This window comes from Xyrauchen texanus, chromosome 46 (assembly GCF_025860055.1).
Source record: "Xyrauchen texanus isolate HMW12.3.18 chromosome 46, RBS_HiC_50CHRs, whole genome shotgun sequence".
Lineage (NCBI taxonomy): Eukaryota > Metazoa > Chordata > Actinopteri > Cypriniformes > Catostomidae > Xyrauchen > Xyrauchen texanus.
The window spans coordinates 26,494,984-26,514,557 of record NC_068321.1 but is presented as its reverse complement, the minus strand read 5'-3'; the positions used below and the strand labels follow the sequence as shown (position 1 = coordinate 26,514,557).

General features: G+C 41.5%; 1 protein-coding gene across 1 annotated transcript; it reads right to left on the bottom strand.

The window, feature by feature from the left end:
- Window positions 1-1,104: 1,104 nt before the first annotated feature.
- Window positions 1,105-3,204, bottom strand: LOC127638175 (uncharacterized). Its single transcript, XM_052119593.1, has 2 exons — window positions 3,071-3,204; window positions 1,105-2,944 (listed from the first exon to the last, which is right to left on the bottom strand). The coding sequence occupies exons 1-2, from the start codon at window positions 3,147-3,149 to the stop codon at window positions 1,476-1,478; spliced, it is 1,548 nt and encodes a 515-aa protein (XP_051975553.1). The 5' UTR covers window positions 3,150-3,204; the 3' UTR covers window positions 1,105-1,475.
- Window positions 3,205-19,574: the final 16,370 nt, after the last annotated feature.

Here is a 19,574-nt window from a genome sequence, read left to right as displayed (position 1 = left end):
TGTGTGTGTGTGTGTGTGTGTATGTGTGTGTGTATGTGTGTGTGTATGTGTGTGTGTGTGAGCGTGTATTTATCACTTTGTGGGGACCAAATGTCCCCATAAGGATAGTAAAACCCGAAATTTTTGACCTTGTGGGGACATTTTGTCGGTCCCCATGAGGAAAACAGCTTATAAATCATACTAAATGATGTTTTTGAAAATGTAAAAATGCAGAAAGTTTTCTGTGAGGGTTAGGTTTAGGGGTAGGGTTAGGTTTAGGGGATAGAATATAAAGTTTGTACAGTATAAAAACCATTATGTCTATGGAAAGTCCCCATAAAACATGGAAACACAACATGTGTGTGTGTGTGTGTGTGTGTGTGTGTGTGTGTGTGTGTGTGTGTGTGTGTGTGTGTGTGTGTGTGTGTGTGCTTTTATGTTGAAATTTAGTTCCTGTTTGGTTTTTGTAGTCCTTTTGTCCTTCATTTTATGATTGGTTCTCCCCTGATTATTTCTCATTCCCTTGTTTGTTCCTTTTGTGTATTTAAGCCCTTAGTTTTCTTGTTTGATTTGTTAGTTCTTGCATGTGTTACTATGCTCTGTGCTAGGTTTCCTTTGTGTGTGTGTGTGTGTGTGTGTGTGTGTGTGTGTGTGTGTGTGTGTTGTTTTGTATTGTTGTGTCCAGGAAGCTCCTGTCACCAGGACAAATTCCTTGTATGTGTGATCATACTTGCCAATAAAGCTGATTCTGAATGTCCAATGCGCTCAATCCGGGTGGTGGAGGACGAATCTCAGTTGCCTCTGCATCTGAAACCGCCAATCCGCGCATCTTATCAGGTGACAAGTTGAGCATGTTACCGCGGAGACGTAGCGCATGTGGAGGCTTCACGCTATTCTCCGCAGCATCCACGCACAACTCACCACACGCCCCACCGAGAGCGAGAACCACATTATAGTGACCACGAGGAGGTTACCCCATGTGACTATACCCTCCCTAGCAACCGGGCCAATTTGGTTGCTTAGGAGACCTGGCTGGAGTCACTCAGCACCCCTGGATTCAAACTCACGACTCCAGGTGTGATAGTCAGCGTCAATACTCACTGAGATACCCAGACCACCAAACTATCATCTTTAACTCTAAATACTGTAAACACTGTTTCACAAGTTCACATAGTTCAGATGTCCAGTGTTTAAAACTTCCTCAGCTGATGTGCTTCCTTCAAATATTCAGTAACGCATTGTGTCAAGGTCAATTTATTTATATAGCACATGTAAGAACACTAGTGTAAACCAAAGTGCAGTACATATGCAAATGAAACAATAACAGGACACAGAGGAATAAAAGACTCATTTGAAAAATAACACAAAACAAGAAATTACCCATATAGTCTACAATAAACTAAACAAACTAAACAAGAATAAATATTGTGTCATTACTTATAGTTGACTCTGAATATTAGGGTGTGATATGAGGTATGAAAAATGACACTTCACGTTTAAACGCAGAAACAGCATGTTCTCAGAGCGGCGAAAAACACGAGAGCGCTCAGCACATTTTCCCAAAATGCTGTGAAAGAAGTCATCATCATGTCTGAAATACAAATCGTAGAATTGACAAACACGCAAGTATATGAAAAAGTCAATAAGATCAAAATCGAAAAGATAAGAAGCATCCACCTTTCCTTCCGTAAGCTGAACCGTTCACATGTAAATGTGCCAATGAGCAGAACTATCACAATCTTCACACCAAACACAAAAAACACACACCCCATTGAGATTTCCGTCACCAACATTGAACACAGAAATGAGACAAGCACAACTTTGATGGTTATTTCATCCCTGAATTTGTGAAATTTGAATGACAAACCCCAGAAAACTAAATCTCCCAGTGTAACTCCAGGAGTGGAAAGCAACATATTGGACTCTGTCATTACATGCATTATTGTTCCAACAAACAATCCTACAATGCATCCCATAAATGCACAAACACAAAACAGGACATGATAGTCCATTTGATGTATTAAAATATCTTTGATTGATAACCTACGGTCAATATTCATGTACTGAGGTAGAATCTTTGTTAAGACATTTGCCAGGGTGGAACATAAGACCAAATTTAGAGGATAAACAAAGTCTGGACGCAGAACATGTCTTAAAGTGACCATAACCAGGACAAGTGCAACAAATCTGGCCAACCACTTCAGATCTGTGTGCCTCCCTTCAGTGTAAACAATAACAGCTTTCAGCAGAATCCATGAGAGAATTCCAGCCCCTGTTCCTAAAGTGCGATATATCACAGACATAGGATCTTCATTTCCATCTGGATTGATCATTCCTTGTTTAAGTATGCTCTCTATGTACTGTAGCCTTTTCAAAAGCTCCAACCTTTCGGACATTAATTTCTGTACGCTCTTAGTCGGCGTGAAGTGAAATCCGGCTCCAGTGATCCAAACCAACTTGTCTATTTTCTCTACAAGCGCTGCTCTTTGAGCAGATCTGGGGTCAGAATCATTGATTACCAGAAATCTGCCACCACAGTCATTGATAAGTTCTCCAACCCTCATTCTCCATGGCACCGGGATACTGTTAGGGTCATTTTTGCCGAGTAAAACAACGATGCAGTGCCGCAGAACTTGTGCTCCCAGCTGCTCCTGGACTTGTTGGAGGAGATCACACCCTTCAGATTGTAGATCGTCCAGATTGAGGGTGATCAGAACAGCGTGAGGTCCAGGAGAAGAGAGCGTCAGAGCTGTTTTAAAGTCCCGACTCGCTGGATTCTTCTCACAGAGGTTTGGTGCGGTGACCAGCATCATTTCACGACCCTCATTCTCAATTATTACATACTTTATAATCTGTCTGTCCTCCTGTCGGCTGTCTTTCCTTCCGAGGAGAGTGTTTACAACTGAAAGCTGGGCAGAACTTTTGCCTCCAACAATCAAGACCCTCAAATCTGATTTGTGAAAACCTGAAAGGAAAAATGAAACCAGGTGTGTTGACTCACAACTCCCATTATAAAGCTGATGATGTAAGCAGTTAAAGCATTCGTCACGTTTGTGATTATATCTAGTACAGAGGAGAGTACAAACGTTACCTTCTAGTTGAACTGACGTGATGTGAAATGTAAGAATGAGCGTGAAGATCCAGTTTGGTTTTGTCCTTGTTAACGTCATGTTACTGAAGAGTTGATCATACTTCTTCCCAATGAGGATTGGTATGTTTTTAGAATACCAGTACAACAGGTTTCTGAAAGTGAAAGTACAATCACATGACAATAGTGCGTGTTTACCTTTGGTCTTTTCAAAGGGCGGACCTTAAAGCGATACTTCACCTGTCATCATTGTGCTATATTTCAATAGGAACTACATTATTCTGGTCTGCAGTTTATTTAAATAAGAAAAGATAACTCTAGGGTGACTACACACAGAAGAGTAGGTTATCATACATATATTAACTTGTTAGATTTAGAAACACACTGATGAGCCAAAACATTATGACCAGGTGATCAACATGTTGAATGCAGGAGAAATGGGCAGGAGTAAAGACCTGAGCGACTTTAACAATGGCCAAATTGTTATGGCCAGGCGTCTCTGAAACGACATTAGGCTCCCGGTCAGCAGAGGTGAGTACCTACCAATAGTTGTCCGAGGAGGGATAGAAGACTAACCTATGCACGAGGGCAATGAAGGCTATCCCATTAGGTCGGAACCGAAAGGAGGTCTACTGTTGCACAAGTCACATAAATGTTTTGGGCAATGTTCTGCTGGGAAAGCCTGGGTCCTAAACATAGTTGCAGACCAGGTACACCCCTTCATGTCAACGGTATTCCCTGATGGCAGTGGCCTCGTTCAGCAGGATAATGCGCCCTGCCACACTGCATATGTTGTTTGGGAATGGTTTGAGGAACATGATGAAGAGTTCAAGGTGTTGACTTGGCCTCCAAATTCCCCAGATCTCAATCCGACTGAGCATCTGTGGGATGTGCTGGACCAACAAGTGTGATCTTGTAGAGTCCATGCCAAGGCGGGTCATATTAAGCAGGTAGTCATAATATTTTGGCTCATCACTGTAAGTCACACTGTAAAAAAATTCGCATTTTTTAATCTTGTTTTCCAGTAAAAGAAATCTTAAAGAGAATATATTGCCTTCAAGGAATATTCTGGGTTCAGCACAATGTAGTAATGTAGTTCTTCGCCAGAAATGTACAACTACAATTCCGAATAAGTTGGGACAGTATGTAAAATGCTAATAAAAACAAAAAGGAGTGATTTGTAAATTATATATTCACTACAACTGCACATTATATGATGTTTAACAGTAATTTCAGATCAGATGACTGCAACATCATATAACGTGTAGTTGTAGTGAATATATTTACAAATCACTCGTTGTTGTTTTTATTTGCATGTTTCAAAATGTCCCAACTTATTTAGAATTGGGGTTGTAGCTATTAAAAACAATTTTTTTTAAAGTTGAAATAAAGCAGACTGATGGCTTCAGCAGAAGAGTATATAATTGATAAACAATCCCAGAGCTCACTGAAGGTCTGTTTTTAAAGGTTTGTAAATCATCGTTAATAATTAATGAGATGGAAAAAATGAATCCAGACTGTTGTGCTCTGTAGTATTGCTGATGGAGATATACACTGGGCAATTCAGCCCTCTATTCAATACTTATTAATTTGACCTATTCTGTTCATGTTCCTAGATTTCTGTCATTTAGAAATTGTAAATCTGGTGCATAGACTGTAAAAAAGATGGACGACGCCCCTTCGCTCTTTTCCATTGGTGAGAACTGAAGCCGCCAGTGTCCCGATATGGCGCTGACATCTTGGGACTTGAGTCTGGGCAGTTGCGATTTCGGGACCAGACCTGCGCAGTAGTGAGCAGGACGTAAAGCCGCGAAATCAAGGCCCCGCCCTCACTCTCGCTGAATCAATCGCGAGCACACGCCCCTGCACTTTTGACTTTTGACGGTGTGAAATAATTAATTATAGAAATTTAGATATTACATTTAAAGCTCCAATCTCCTCAGTCCTCCGAAGATCCCCAAAAAAAGTCAGTTGATGCTTCAGTGACTACTTCGCTCAGAGAACCTGTCAATCACAGCTGTCAATCATGATGTCACAGCAGCGTTTTTATAGCATCAAATAACTAAAAACAAACTTATTTTGAAAACAAACACTTGAAATGACATCAACGTGATAGAAACGACAGTAAATGACAGAAACTATCTTTGGAAAAAAGATATGTGAAGTGTAATTTAACTGTTTAGTTGGTCTCACGTCCCGTTGAATAACATGGGGAGGCGGGGCTTATGACCTATACTAGGACCGGTCACCGGGGGGCGATCCAGACGTTTTGGCTTCACTTTTGAGGGCTTGTGCGGCACACTTGATCTGGTGCATAACAGCGAGTCTACTGCGCATAATTGTTGGGGATTTAAACCACTCGCTTCAGCCATTTGACCATGTGAATTAAAGGTGCAGTATGTAACAATGTTCATGTCATTTTTGCCTTTTTTGCCAATGTGTGAAAGGCTTGTAATGCATCTTAAAAAATGAGCCCTTCACGGACTTCCTAGATTGCCTATTAAAGCCTGTAGGCTGATTTTCATGCGAAGGGAGCGGGTCGCTTTTGCCGGGAAAATCCAAAGGATGTGACGTTTAATGCGCGCTCCCGAGAGCCTTCTACTGAATCCCGCCTGACTAAGCAGGAACCTGATCGTGGTCGAGCGAAAACTTGTGTGAAGAATAAAATGACTAATTTTGAGAAAATGTACATTTTGTTCTCAGTAGTTTGAGTTATTAACATGACTTAAATCGATGGATTTTTAAGAAACAATTTCAAGGAACATAGATATTTGTTATGGGACATTATAAGTCATATTTTCCAGTAATGACAACATTAGAGTTTACAGTGCAAAAGGAAATTTCATATCGGCATCCATTTTTCCATGAAAATTGATGAAATGGTGAGTCGTTTATTTTGGATTGGATGAAAAATATCAGTAGCTGAGTTTAACTTTTAGAGTAACTTTTAGTTTTTAATGATGACTTGACTCTTTTTGGCCATATGGCCTAATGTGAAATTGCCAGAAGGTTTCTTCACTGCCTTATCTTTCCACAGTTCAGGGAGTCATGCTGCCGACAAAGGTCAAAAGTATTTTTTTCTGTTATTGCAACATCTTGGTTCATAAATTTTAGTTGTTTGTGTTGGGGTACTGGCGTATGCTATCGTCCAAAGCAAAGCCTGGAACGCACATATTATGCATTATATGTAATAAGCACATATTTGCCTAAATGAACAGAAAGTATTTCAAATCTCAATGCAAGAGCAATACAGTGAGACACAGACTATAAAACAAGGTAAATGGTCTGCACTTATATAGTGCTTTTTTTAACCTTAGAGGTTACAAAAGCGCTTTACACTGTGTCCCAATCACCCATTCACACACACATTCATACACCAATGGCGGCAGAGCTGCATGTAAGGTTCTAGCCTGCCATTGGGAGCAACTTGGGGTTCAGTGTCTTGCCGAAGGACACTTCGGCGTGTGGAGTCGTGTGGGCCGGGACCACCAACCCTGCGATTAGCAGCTGACCCGCTCTACCACCTGAGCCACTGCCGCCCTTATGGTGGTGTTCCTCAGCCACTCCTCCACCCTCTAACGGACGACAGCCGCGTATCTCCGGGCGGATCGGAGGCAGACCTCTAGCCCCTGGTGGACGGAACGCCCCGCCGCGTTCTTGGGGAACAGAAGGGGTCTCCCCCGCCCCTGGCATCAGTTAAGAGGTAAGGTAAGAGTATAAATAGACACAAATAATAGGACATATAACAGAATGGCATATGTACATGTACAAGTGGTAATGTATGTGCAAGGTAGGGGCATGTCCAGTAATTGAATTAAAAATAAGTGAAGTCCACTCTCACCTCCACTGTTTTGAGCATGTTCAGCTCAAGGTTGTTGTGACTGCACCAGACACTCACCAGTCAACCTCCCGTCTGTATGCAGACTTGTCACTGTCACGGATGAGGCTGATGACTGTGGTGTCATCTGCAAATTTCAGGAGCTTGACAGAGGGGTCCTTTGCAGTGCAGTCATTAATGTACGGGGAGAAGAGTAGTGGAGAGAGAACCAGTGCTAATAAAGATGGTCCTGAATGTGAGTTTCCCCAGTCTCACTAGAAAGCTGGTGATCCATCGACAGATTAGGGTGGGTATGGAGAGCTGGGTCAGTCAGGCATGATGGCATTGAAGGCTGAAGTCCACAAATAGGATCCTTACATAAGTCCCAGGTCTGTCGAGATGTTGCAGGATATAATGCAGTCCCATGTTGACAGCATCATCCACAGACTTGTTTGTTTGGTAAGCAAACCAAAGGGGGTCTAGCAGGGGTCCAGTGATGTCCATTAGGTAAGCCAAAACCAGTCTCTCAAATGACTTCCTGACCATAGATGTGAGAGCGACCGGTCTAAGTCATTAAGTCCTGTGATATCGTTTTTCGGGGGGGACCGGAATGATGGTGGAGCATTTGAAGCAGCAGGGAACTTCACACTGCTCCAGTGATCTATTGAAGATCTGTGAGAAGATGGGGGCCAGTTGATCAGAGCAGATTTTCAGACAGGCAGGCAAAACAATGTATGGGCCTGAAGCTTTCCTGGTCTTTTGTTTCAGAAAGACCAGGCACACATCCTTCTGACATACCATAAGTGCAGGTTGAGTAAAAGGAGGGGGGGGGGGGTTTCCAGGAGGTGTTGGTGTGTGTGTGAAGTGAAGATCAGAGCAGGGGAGGGGTGTGAGACTGGACTTTTCAAACCTGCAGTAAAACACATTTGTGTTCATCAGCCATTTGTTGATTCTTTACAGAGTGAGGGGGAGGTGTCTTGTACTTGGTGATGCTTTTCAGGCCTTTCCACACATATGCAGGATCGTTGGCTGAAAACAGTTCTTTCAGCTTTTCAGAGTAGCTTCTTTTAACCACTCCCTAGATTTCCTTAGTCAGTGTGTTTCTGTCCTGATTGTACAACTTGTGGCAGGGCGGAGGGCGGAGCCGGGTCGTGATTCTACACACCCGGTCCCTTATCAGGCTAATCAAGCCTCCGAGAGGGATAAAGGCCTACTGCAGATGGTGGTGCAGGAGAGAGAGATAGTTTACGGACATGTCTGTCATGTGTGTGTTTGTCTTTTGCTTCAGTTTTATTTTAAACTATTATTTATATTATCAAGCCGGTTCTCGCCTCCTCCTTGCCCGTCTAAATTACGTTACACTGGTGCCGAAACCCGGGAAGGAGGAGGCGAGAACCGGCTTGTCAATATAAATAATATTTTAATAATAAACTTAAACAAAAGACAACAACACACACACACGACGGACATGTCCGTAAACTATCTCTCTCTCCCGCAAAATCCTCCGCAGTCGACCTTTATCCCTCTCGGACCGGGACCGGGTGTGTAGAATCATGACCCAGCCCCGCCCTGCCACAAGCTGTAAATCTGAAATCGTACCCTGGAGATATAATTTCTCAGTGCTTCTGTTGAACGTCCTGCTCTAAATCTTGAAATGTATCCTGCAATTTGAAGTATCCGTTGATGGCTCGAACAACGAAATATAAAATATCCGTTACACTAAGCCGGGCTCTCCCTTCCCAATCAGCCATTTCCAAAATGTTCTTTCAGAATGATCTGGAAAATATGGGGAAACTCAGGTTGGCCAAAAGCAGTAACAGATAAGTGTTTTTCTGAGGCAAAAATCTGTGAAACAAAATGAAAATGAAATTCTCAAATCTCATTCTTGATTCTGAATATTCAAACTTGGCACATCGCGTTCATTTACGAGAAACGCGACATCTTCAGTCTGAGTCGCATTTATTACTTTTATGAACTTCAAAACACTCTGAAAAACTCAACACAATTGAGATTATTACTCTGTAAAAACGTCCTTCACTGCTCTCAAAGCCGTTTGGTTCACCATTTGTCATCTCATGAAGAGATGGTCATACATGACACATGTTATAGGAACTTTCACAGCAAAGCAGGCGATAGATATTGTAATCGCTTTTTTTGAGTTTACTGATGCAATCTGCTCAATCAAGAGAACAGTTGATAATAATCAAGTCAATCCGGTGGAAAAATGACCATCCTTCCTTTCAAACGAAAACATTCCTGATCTATTACAATATCGGTCAAACTGAAAGACAGATTGGCTAAAATGTACTCAAAAGGATGTACCACGTGAGTGAATGAATTATTGATTTTTCACTTTAATGTGTTTGTCAATTTGTCAAGACCAGGGCTGTTATTTGTATGTTGCAACCAAGATAGTATGACGCAAGCCAGGTCATCTAATTGTGCTATTTTCTCTGGGGGTAATTTCTTTCATTAAAGGCACAATTGGATTGACATCACAGTGATAATTGCTCATTCCTCTGTTCCTCTGTAAAGGGCTTGTGTATCGATAATCAACACCAAAATGAGGAATTCAGCGATTGATTGGCATCATAACAGAGCAGCATGATGATGATGTCATATGCTTTTAAAATATTAGGAATAGGTCTGGGTATTGATGCAGATTTCCCGATTCAATTCCAATTCAGACGCTCTCGATCCGATTCAGATTTAGATTCATTTGGGTATATTATTGTGGCAGGGCGGAGGGCGGGGCCGGGTCGTGATCCTATGCACCCAGTCCCATATTAGGCTAATTATGCCTCTGTGAGGGTTAAAAGCTGACTGCAGGGGTTCGTGCGAGAGAGAGAGAGATCCTTTACGATGTAAATCATATTTTAATAGTAAACTTAAAAGACAACATAAACACACACATGACGGACATGTCCGTAAACGATCTCTCTCTCCCGCAAGATCCTCTGCAGTCAGCCTTTAACCCTCACGTCTCACCTCACATAACGTCTGTAACATCTCAAAAACATGATTAATCAACACTCCTGGAAACATAAGAAACTATTTGATTTAAAAAAATGTACTTTCTATAGTTTGGTATTATTTGCAATTTCACATCTTTGTCCTGATGTCCACATAAGTGGACATACATTTATAGGAAATCTATTTGCTCTAGAATTTATTTATTGCATGATTATTAGTTGCTTCTAGATACAAATCAAAAAGGGAAATGGAAAATGCACACAGCAGTCACGCTCGGGTTTCAGGAGGTTAAGTTGTTACCCAGGTACATAAACTTATGGAAGCAGCATCATATTTCCATACGATCATGTTACTGTATTCAGATTCATTTGAATGTTGCACGGAAATAGTTTTGTTGAAATTCTTAGGCAACTACATTTACATTTATGCATTTGGCAGACGCTTTTATCCAAAGCGACTTACAGTGCACTTATTACAGCGACAATCCCCCCGGAGCAACTTGGAGTTAAGAGCCTTACTCAAGGACACAATGGTGGTGGCTTTGGGGATCGAACCAGCAACCTTCTGCTTACCATTCTGTGCTTTACATGAAACTAACATGAAAACTCCATGCACCAAAACAATCAGCGTGTGCTTGATTCGACAGCAGCAGGTCAGATGGCCTGTAGTCTTGAAAGGTGAGCCACATATGACATTTGGTTACTCTATTGCCTAGAGGCTACATTAACCTGTCATTTTGTCATAGACTAGTGAGGTCACAGCCATCGAAAGTCAATTACAACTGAGTGAAACCTGAAGGTATGTGACGAGATGTTCAGTTGTGCAGTATTGACTTTTCATCTGCCTGTAATTTTGTCTTCATAAAGGACTTGCTCACCTGCACGCCATCTACCTGGACAGATCAATATTTATAATTTTTACAGCTTAGCATATAAAGACACAGGAAATGAAACAGAGATGTGACAGCAGCAAGAAGCAGTTTGAGAGAGATATGACTCAAGCGACCTCCAAAACTGATATCTAAAATCTAATAAATATAGTAATAGACTGTTTTTAACTGATGGTGTGCAAGTAGAACAGTAATATGAGCCATTGCTAGGGTGGTGTGGGTTATTTTTAGAGGTATAAGCCATTGCTTTGGTAGTTTAGATGGTTTTCAGAGGTATAAGCCATTGCTAGGGTGGTATGGGTGGTTTTTAGAGGTATAAGCCATTGCTAGGGTGGTATGGGTGGTTTTTAGAGGTATAAGCCATTGCTAGGGTGGTATGGGTGGTCTTTAGAGGTATAAGCCATTGCTAGGGTGGTATGAGTGGTCTTTAGAGGTATAAGCCATTGCTAGGGTGGTATGAGTGGTTTTTAGAGGTATAAGCCATTGCTAGGGTGGTGTGGGTGGTCTTTAGAGGTATAAGCCATTGCTAGGGTGGTGTGGGTGGTCTTTAGAGGTATAAGCCACTGCTAGGGTGGTATGAGTGTTTTTTAGAGGTATAAGCCATTGCTAGGGTGGTATGAGTGTTTTTTAGAGGTATAAGCCATTGCTAGGGTGGTATGGGTGGTCTTTAGAGGTATAAGCCATTGCTAGGGTGGTATGGGTGGTCTTTAGAGGTATAAGCCATTGCTAGGGTGGTATGAGTGGTTTTTAGAGGTATAAGCCATTGCTAGGGTGGTGTGGGTGGTTTTTAGAGGTATAAGCCATTGCTAGGGTGGTATGGGTGGTCTTTAGAGGTATAAGCCATTGCTAGGGTGGTATGGGTGGTCTTTAGAGGTATAAGCCATTGCTAGGGTGGTATGAGTGGTTTTTAGAGGTATAAGCCATTGCTAGGGTGGTATGGGTGGTCTTTAGAGGTATAAGCCATTGCTAGGGTGGTATGAGTGGTCTTTAGAGGTATAAGCCATTGCTAGGGTGGTATGGGTGGTCTTTAGAGGTATAAGCCATTGCTAGGGTGGTATGGGTGGTCTTTAGAGGTATAAGCCATTGCTAGGGTTGTGTGGGTGCCATTGCTAGGGTGGTATGAGTGGTTTTTAGCGGTATAAGCCATTGCTAGGGTGGTGTGGGTGGTTTTTAGAGGTATAAGCCATTGCTAGGGTGGTATGAGTGGTCTTTAGCGGTATAAGCCATTGCTAGGGTGGTATGGGTGGTCTTTAGAGGTATAAGCCATTGCTAGGGTGGTGTGGGTGGTTTTTAGGGTGTGGCTGTGCAGTGGCAAGGCTGTTCTGGGTGGTCACTAGGACATTGATTGGTGGTTGCTAGTGTGTTCAGAGCCATTTTTAGTGCATAACTATGCAGTTGTTATGGTGTTCTTGATGGTTGCTATGTGGATGCTTACTGGTCCAATAGAGCACAACAGTCTTGTTCCGAGAGTAAAAATCCCATAAATTTTCCTGATAAGGGAAATGAATTATTAACAATAACTTAGAAACCTTTAACCTCTTCAACTCTGAAGCATTTTTGGGCTGCTGCCAGCAATTTTTCAACCAAAAATGATTGTTCCTCTATCACCTTTCTTGACAAAATAACGATCTGAAATGTAGGTGGCGTGACCTTTGAGATGATGTGTGACATTTTATCATTAATGATCGATAACATTTCTGAGGATTTGTTTTGCATGCTTTTCCTTCTGGATGGCATATTTTGTTCTGGATATACCCATGAATTATTCAGCCAAGCAAGCTCACAGAAATGGAATAATGTGTCCCTGAACAACGGGGGGTCAAAATCAAAAGTAACAGTCAGTATCTCATGTGGCCACCAGCTGCATTAATTACTGCAGTGCATCTCCTCCTCGTGGACTGCACCAGATTTGCCCATTCTTGGTTTGAGACGTTACCCCACTCTTCCACCAAGTACAGGCCTTGGTGTAACGCTCATTCCTTCAACGATAAACTCGAGTCCGACCATCACCCCTTATGAGACAAAACTGCAACTCGTCAGTGAAGAGCACTTTTGAGAAGAGAGAGATGAAAAAAAAAACTCTTACTCGCCAGTTCTCCGATACGCCGCAGCTTGTTCCTCGGCCACTCCTCCACCCTCTATCGGACAACAGCCGCCCCTCTCTGGGCGGATCAGAGGCAGTCCTCCAGCCCCTGGCGGACGGAACACCCTGGCGCGTTCTCGGGGAACCAAAGGGGTCTCCCTCGCCCCTGGCAGCGGTTCTCTCGCTCCAGGTGTTCGGCTAGGAGCCCCTTCTCCCCTCGCGGTCGGTGGCCATCGTCCTCTTTCAGGCGGCTGGGCTCCTCGTCCCCCGGCAGATTGCCGCGGCTGCTCCGTTGGGGTGGACGGTAGTGGCGAGAACTCTACTATGGCGTATCCCTCCTCCTTCCCGGGCTTCAGCACCAGTGTAAAGGTATTCAATGGAAAGGAGGCGAGAACCGGTTTGACGATGTAAATCATATTTTAATAGTAAACGTAAAAGACAACATAAACACACACATGACGGACATGTCCGCTAACGATCTCTCTCTCCTGCACGATCCCCTGCAGTCGACCTTTAAACCTCAGAGGCTTGATTAGCCTAATACGGGACCGGATGTGTATGATCACGACCCGGCCCCGCCCTCCGCCCTGCCACAAAAGTATATATATATTACAAGCACTCCAGAGGAAATTGGTGTCATTTTTCGTGATGATATTCACAAGGGTTGACTTGAGTGAACTGATAATAATTGGTTTGACCTCATCTTTGAGGACAGTACATCCTGAACTTTGATTTGAGTGATTATATTAAGCAGTAATGTCTCCTGTAGATACAAATATGTGTTCTGTTAAAAAACAAAGCTGAAAGCAGGTCAACTAGTCTGATGCTGAATACTTTGAGGATGATATTGGCTAGAATTATGTGTGGATTCCTGAGAAAAGACTTTCCTGCCAATTTGGACCAAATATAAGCTTCAGTCGAGTCAATATGAGGCAGCGCTCCGTCATATGAATCCACTTTAGAAGGTCACATTTTGTAGGAATTACATTTTTGCATAAAAAAAAGTCCAAATTTAGGGCCATTAAGATTTTGTGCATTGTGACATTATCACATTTCTTATTATTCGTTATGGTTATTCTCATTAGGCTTCATTATTTTTACAGTATCAGGGAATTCATAAGTACACAATGGTCATTTATTGTGCTTTACATACTGTAGAAATGATCATGTAAAATAAAGATAACCACAAAGCTTCATCGTATTGCTCAGGGATCTTCCTGGTACACATAGTGACGGCGGCGCGTTAGCATTTTGCAACATCTTTGTGTTCATTTCTCCGACCCAAAGGAAAAACATCAGAGCTTTTCACTAACAGATACGACGGCAACACCAAGAATTCCCACAAATCTCTGCTGAACTTCTGACCAGATGTTTATTTATGTAACACATATTCACATGTCCAGTGCGCCCTACATTTTCCATGTGCTCCCCTAAAACTTCTGACGCCCCTCAGCCCAATGGTGAAACCCAATCAAGGGGACCTAATTTCACATTGTGATTCCAGAGAAAGAGAAAGGAGGAAATATCAGATAACAAGCATGTTGTGGACTATGAAATGGACAAATGGAAAAAGCGTTTATGCAAGGCAAACACAATTACAAATGTTTGCTTTATTCTGTGCCCGTATAATTGTGCAATTTCCATTTATAATACATTTTTAAAATGGTTTTATTGAAATAATCTACCATGATTTTAATAAATATTAATAATATTTGTAATCATATCTTTCTAATATCTTATAATAATTAAAATATTAAAAAAATATTATCATATTTTCTTCATATTTTTAATATTATAGAATATATATATATATATATATATATATATATATATATATATATATATATATATATATATATATATGAATAATATTTTCGAATGAATTATTTTCAAATTACATATATTGTTTAAATACATATATTATATATATATATATATATATATATATATATATATATATATATATATATAGATATATATATATATAATATTTATGTGTAATATATTAATCATGTAAAAAATTATTATAGGTAATATTATATATTTTGTATATATTTATATATAATTTATTTTAAATAAATACAATTAAATATTTGATGCTTTTTTTATTTATATTTAAGTTTAGTTTTAGTTGCAAAATCATTTACCATTTGACATCATTTTATCATTTTATTTTTTTTTAATGATTATATATATATATATATATATATATATATATATATATATATATATATATATATATATATATATATATATATATATATATTTATTTTTTTTATCTTGAAAATATTTTAATGCTATTTCACATTTATATTTTAGTTCAATTTCTCTTGCAAAATCATGTACCATTTTCCACAAATCTAATATTTTTGCATGTAATATATTAATGATAAGTAATATTATATATTTTGTGTGTGTGTATATATATATATATATATTTGTATTTATTATTATTTTAATAATATTTTAGTAAAAATATTTGATGCTTTTTTAATTTATATTTAAGTTTAGATTTATTTGCAAAATAATTTAATTTAATAATATTTTTTTTCTTTAAATGTACTATAATTAAATATATTCTAGTTTACTCTTTAGAGTAAATAATTCAATAACCAATTAAAAAAAACGTTTTCCAAACACTGTTTTTAGCTTAGTGTCATTTTAGTTTTTCATTTCCTTTGCAATACTTAATGTGTTCAGTATAATAGTTTTCATTTTTAGCTCGCATACCTCTCGAAACACGTCCTGAAACCAATCAGAGCAAAGATCTGAGAACAACACTGAGTTCACTCCAATATTCATCACCATCTGTTTCAATATGTTCTTCATTTCTCTTTATTAGGCCTAATCCATGAAACCTTTATTTAAGGATTAGCACTCCAGAAGATTTGCCGAGAGACACAAAACAGATGAGGAACAGAAGGAGCATCTAAAACAATCAGTGTGAATGTGGAGTGTAATCTGAGCATGTGTGTTACAGATGAGAACGACATCACTTATGTCAACAAATGAAAAGTTATGTAAGATTAATAATGCAAGAACCGCACAGAAGGAAACTCATAATTCCAGAAAAGATCCCGTACACTCGTGGTGTTTGAAGATCCTGAGAAATGTCATGTGGGGTGGGGGTTTCAACAACAAAAGCCAGGTCCTTATGACCTCACCCTCCAGGAAGTGACATCATCGTTTCTGGAGGGAAAACAACAGCAAAAGCTTGAGTAAGTATTAGCAGTGGATTTGATGAATTCTGGGATGTTTTATGGTGTTACTTGGTTTTTAGATAAATAATCAAGTCACAATGAATGAAGTTGAAGTGTCTGAACTTGACAGGTACACATTTCATATAGAAATGCTTCTTTAAATTACAACACAAGCACATTTATTTACTTATTTTGTAATATATTGCGTAACAGAAATTACCTAGCTAGATTTAGAAAAATTGTATAGGGCCAAAACAGTGTATTTTAATTGGCTGATGATATGAATTCAAGAGGTTTGTTATCGTAATATGTCTGTCCAGGCCAGATGAGGGTTTATATCAGGTCTGTTGCTCTCTCAAACACTTATAAACACTCAATGACCTGAGATAACTCTCCAGCCAGACTTCATGAGGTCACGCTACTGTATTTAACTCCGATATCAGACGACAGTTAGTGAGGAATGTTTAGTTACACTTTTCAAAGTCTGAAATTATAGAGGAACTAGTTTTGTATATTTTATATCCATTGCAGAACTCACCATCATGATGTGAGGGTGTTGTAGGTGGTTGCCAGGGCGTTGCTATGTAGTCACCAGCGTACACTGGGTGCTTGCATACTGGCCCAAGTCTGAGGCCAATTCACACTGATCCCACACTGACCCATTGTTGAATTTAGTTGGGTCAGAGCAGGGCTGGACTGGTAATCTGGCATACCGGGCATTTTCCCGGTGGGCCGACTCTCTTTGGGGGCAATCAGGGGCCGGTGGGTCGTCCGCGAAACGTGCCGAATGGGGCGCAGAATGGCACCGCTCAACAACAAAAAATTTTTTAAAGAAAATTGTGTTAATATAAACACTGGATTTGCTAATCTGTTGTTTAAACCAGTTGACAAGCGACCAGGGCTGGACTGGTAATCTGGTATACCGGGCATTTTCCCGATAGGCCGACGCTCTTTGGGGGAGATCGGGCAGACTGGCCATTGGGTGAACCGAGCCGGCAGCTGGGTCGTCCGCAAAACGCGCCGAATGGGCAACAGAACGGCACCGCTCATCAACTTTCGTTTTATTTACGAAAACTGTGTTAATATAAACACTGGATTTGCTAGTGTGTTGTTTAAAGCAATTGACAAGCGACCAGGGCTGGACTGGTAATTTGGCATACCGGGCATTTTCCCGGTGGGCCGACGCTCTTTGGGGGTGATCGGGGCGGACTGGCCATCGGGAGAACTGAGCGGGCCGGTGGGTCGGCCACGAAATGGTCAGAATGGGCTAAAATAAGCTAAAATGAGCATCCGCTTTATTTAGAAAGGACCACATAACGCCGCCGTGATATGCAGAAGATGATAGCGAACACCCTCCCACTCTTTTGGGCAAGTTGGGCCGAATTCTCTTCCCAGTCCAGCCCTGCAAGTGACCCTGTAGACCTGCAGAGCAGACTAATAAGTTTGAAGATTTCTAACTCAGGTTCAGAATAAAAAAACAGCTTGCGAATGGAGCCTAACAAGGAGGTCTTTTCTGGGGGAATCCATGTGATCCGTCACGCTCTGATTCCATGCACAAGGGCTTTCATCCGCTAGTTTGTCAGTGGAGTAGAGACCAGATGTTTGTAGAGCTTGACTGTGTGTGTGTGTGTGTGTGTGTGTGAGCAATTGTGCTTCTGTACATTCTAATGGGTCCTAAATGTAAACAGAACTGGCTTCTATTAAGGGTGAGTTGAGTGCCTACATCTGTCCTGGTTCACTGCGAGTGTTCAGAAAGAACTCATTACCCAGGAGAGAACATGGTGACCTAGAGATGGAGAACAAGCCAAAATGAGCCAAAATGAGCATGTGCAAAAGTCACCCTGGGTGAGTTGTGCCCTACAAAGTGGACTTAATATACTCAACCTCTTATCATTCCAAACTCTTATGACCATTAGCTGTTGTTTGGACGAAACAGGCCTGTGATCTGCTCAAAAGGTCAGTTTTGATGGAGATATGAGATGTGGAATGGCAAGAAGAGATGCCTACAGTATCCCAGGAGCCCTAATCAGACACAACTTTCACACAACACTTTACATTCAAGAGTCATTTCTCCATTGAATTCAATCATCTTCCCGCCAACTGCCATCCTAGAGCTCGTACGGGGGTTAAAGTTTATTATACTTGGAGCTCATTCACGGAACACCTCCTTTTATGTTTTCATCAAAATTAATTTAATTCAGATTGCAAAAAACTCGACGTTGCGTCGATGTAGTGACACTAGGGGTCACTGTTGAGAGCCCCGAACACCTCCCATCCTTTTAGAAAAGGCCAATGAGAATTGGCGAGAGGAATTTGCATGCCGCTCCCCCGGACATGCCCACTCTGGGCAATGCTGTTGGATATACGCAGCATTTCCAGCGGCTTTCTCTTTCGCCCCTAGGCACTTCGACAGTGCTAAAAGAGTGTATATTCCTGCTAAAGAGTATATTTTCTCTATTAGAGCACACACATTGACGTTGAACGTCTTTTTAAAGGCGTGTCTTTATAAAGATGCCTTTCCGTCTTTGTGTGATTCCTGGATGCGGTCGTTATCTCTCCATCTCCGACGGTCATGGGTGCTGCCTCACGTGTCTGGGCAGCGATCACACCGAGGCAGCGTTTGTGGATGGTTCTCAAAGTTCTCATTGCGAGAATATGATCATGGCAATGTTGCAGTTGCGGCTTTCCTTCTTTAAAACGGGGGAAAGCCTCTCGAGCGACCCCCTGCACTGCACCTTCTACACACGGGTATGAGGCCGGCCCGGCTGGCGCTGGAGGCAATTTGGGGAGTTCAATGGGCGTGGTCTCGTGGGGTAATTCCCTCGGACATCCCGTTCCCCATCGCGCTTGTTTGCTCCCTTCCTCTTTCGGGGTATGCGAGCAGGATGAGTCTTTGATGGAAGGGGGCGAGGATGAGGAACGAGTCACCCTCGTGGCCCCGTAGTGGCCTACCAAGTCTTGGTTCTCGGACTTCACGCTCCTTGTGACAGCACCTCCCTGGCAGATTCCCCTGAGGAAGGACCTTCTTTCTACGGGGCACCATCTGGCATCCGCACCCAGACCTCTGGAACCTCCACGTCTGGCCCTTGGACAGAGTGCGGAAGATCTAAGTGGCCTACCACCAGCAGTCGTAGACACGATCACTCAAGCCAGAGCTGGAATCCCGGCCATTTAATGCTCGTTTTGTGTCGTGTTTGAGATCGAATCCCGGCCATTTAAAGCTCATTTTGTGTCATTTCTGAATGGACAAAATCGACTCCTGGCCATTTAAATGTAATGTTTTAGTTGTGTGCCAATAAACGTCAGCAGAGTGACGTTTCTGAGCGCGAGTGCATTAGTTCAGCAGATGGACTGAGTTTGTTCTTGTCCTACAGTCTTACCGGAATGCCGTGATCGCCCTGTGATTGGTTTGAAAAACAATGGACGTCCATTAGAGGTTGCTCTGAACTTTACAAGGAACTCAAGCTCTCAAGGAGTTTTGTGTGCATCCGATGAGGTTAAAAACCGATGTCATAGTGTGTCAACATCAAAAAAAGTTTTTTGTT

Excerpts from the sequence above, each read along its gene's own strand:
- LOC127638175 (XM_052119593.1), bottom strand. The coding sequence starts at position 3,149 with ATGACGTTAACAAGGACAAAACCAAACTGGATCTTCACGCTCATTCTT. Across the intron at positions 2,945-3,070 it reads CACGTCAGTTCAACTAGAAG|GTTTTCACAAATCAGATTTG; the intron begins GTAACGTTTGTA and ends TTTTCCTTTCAG.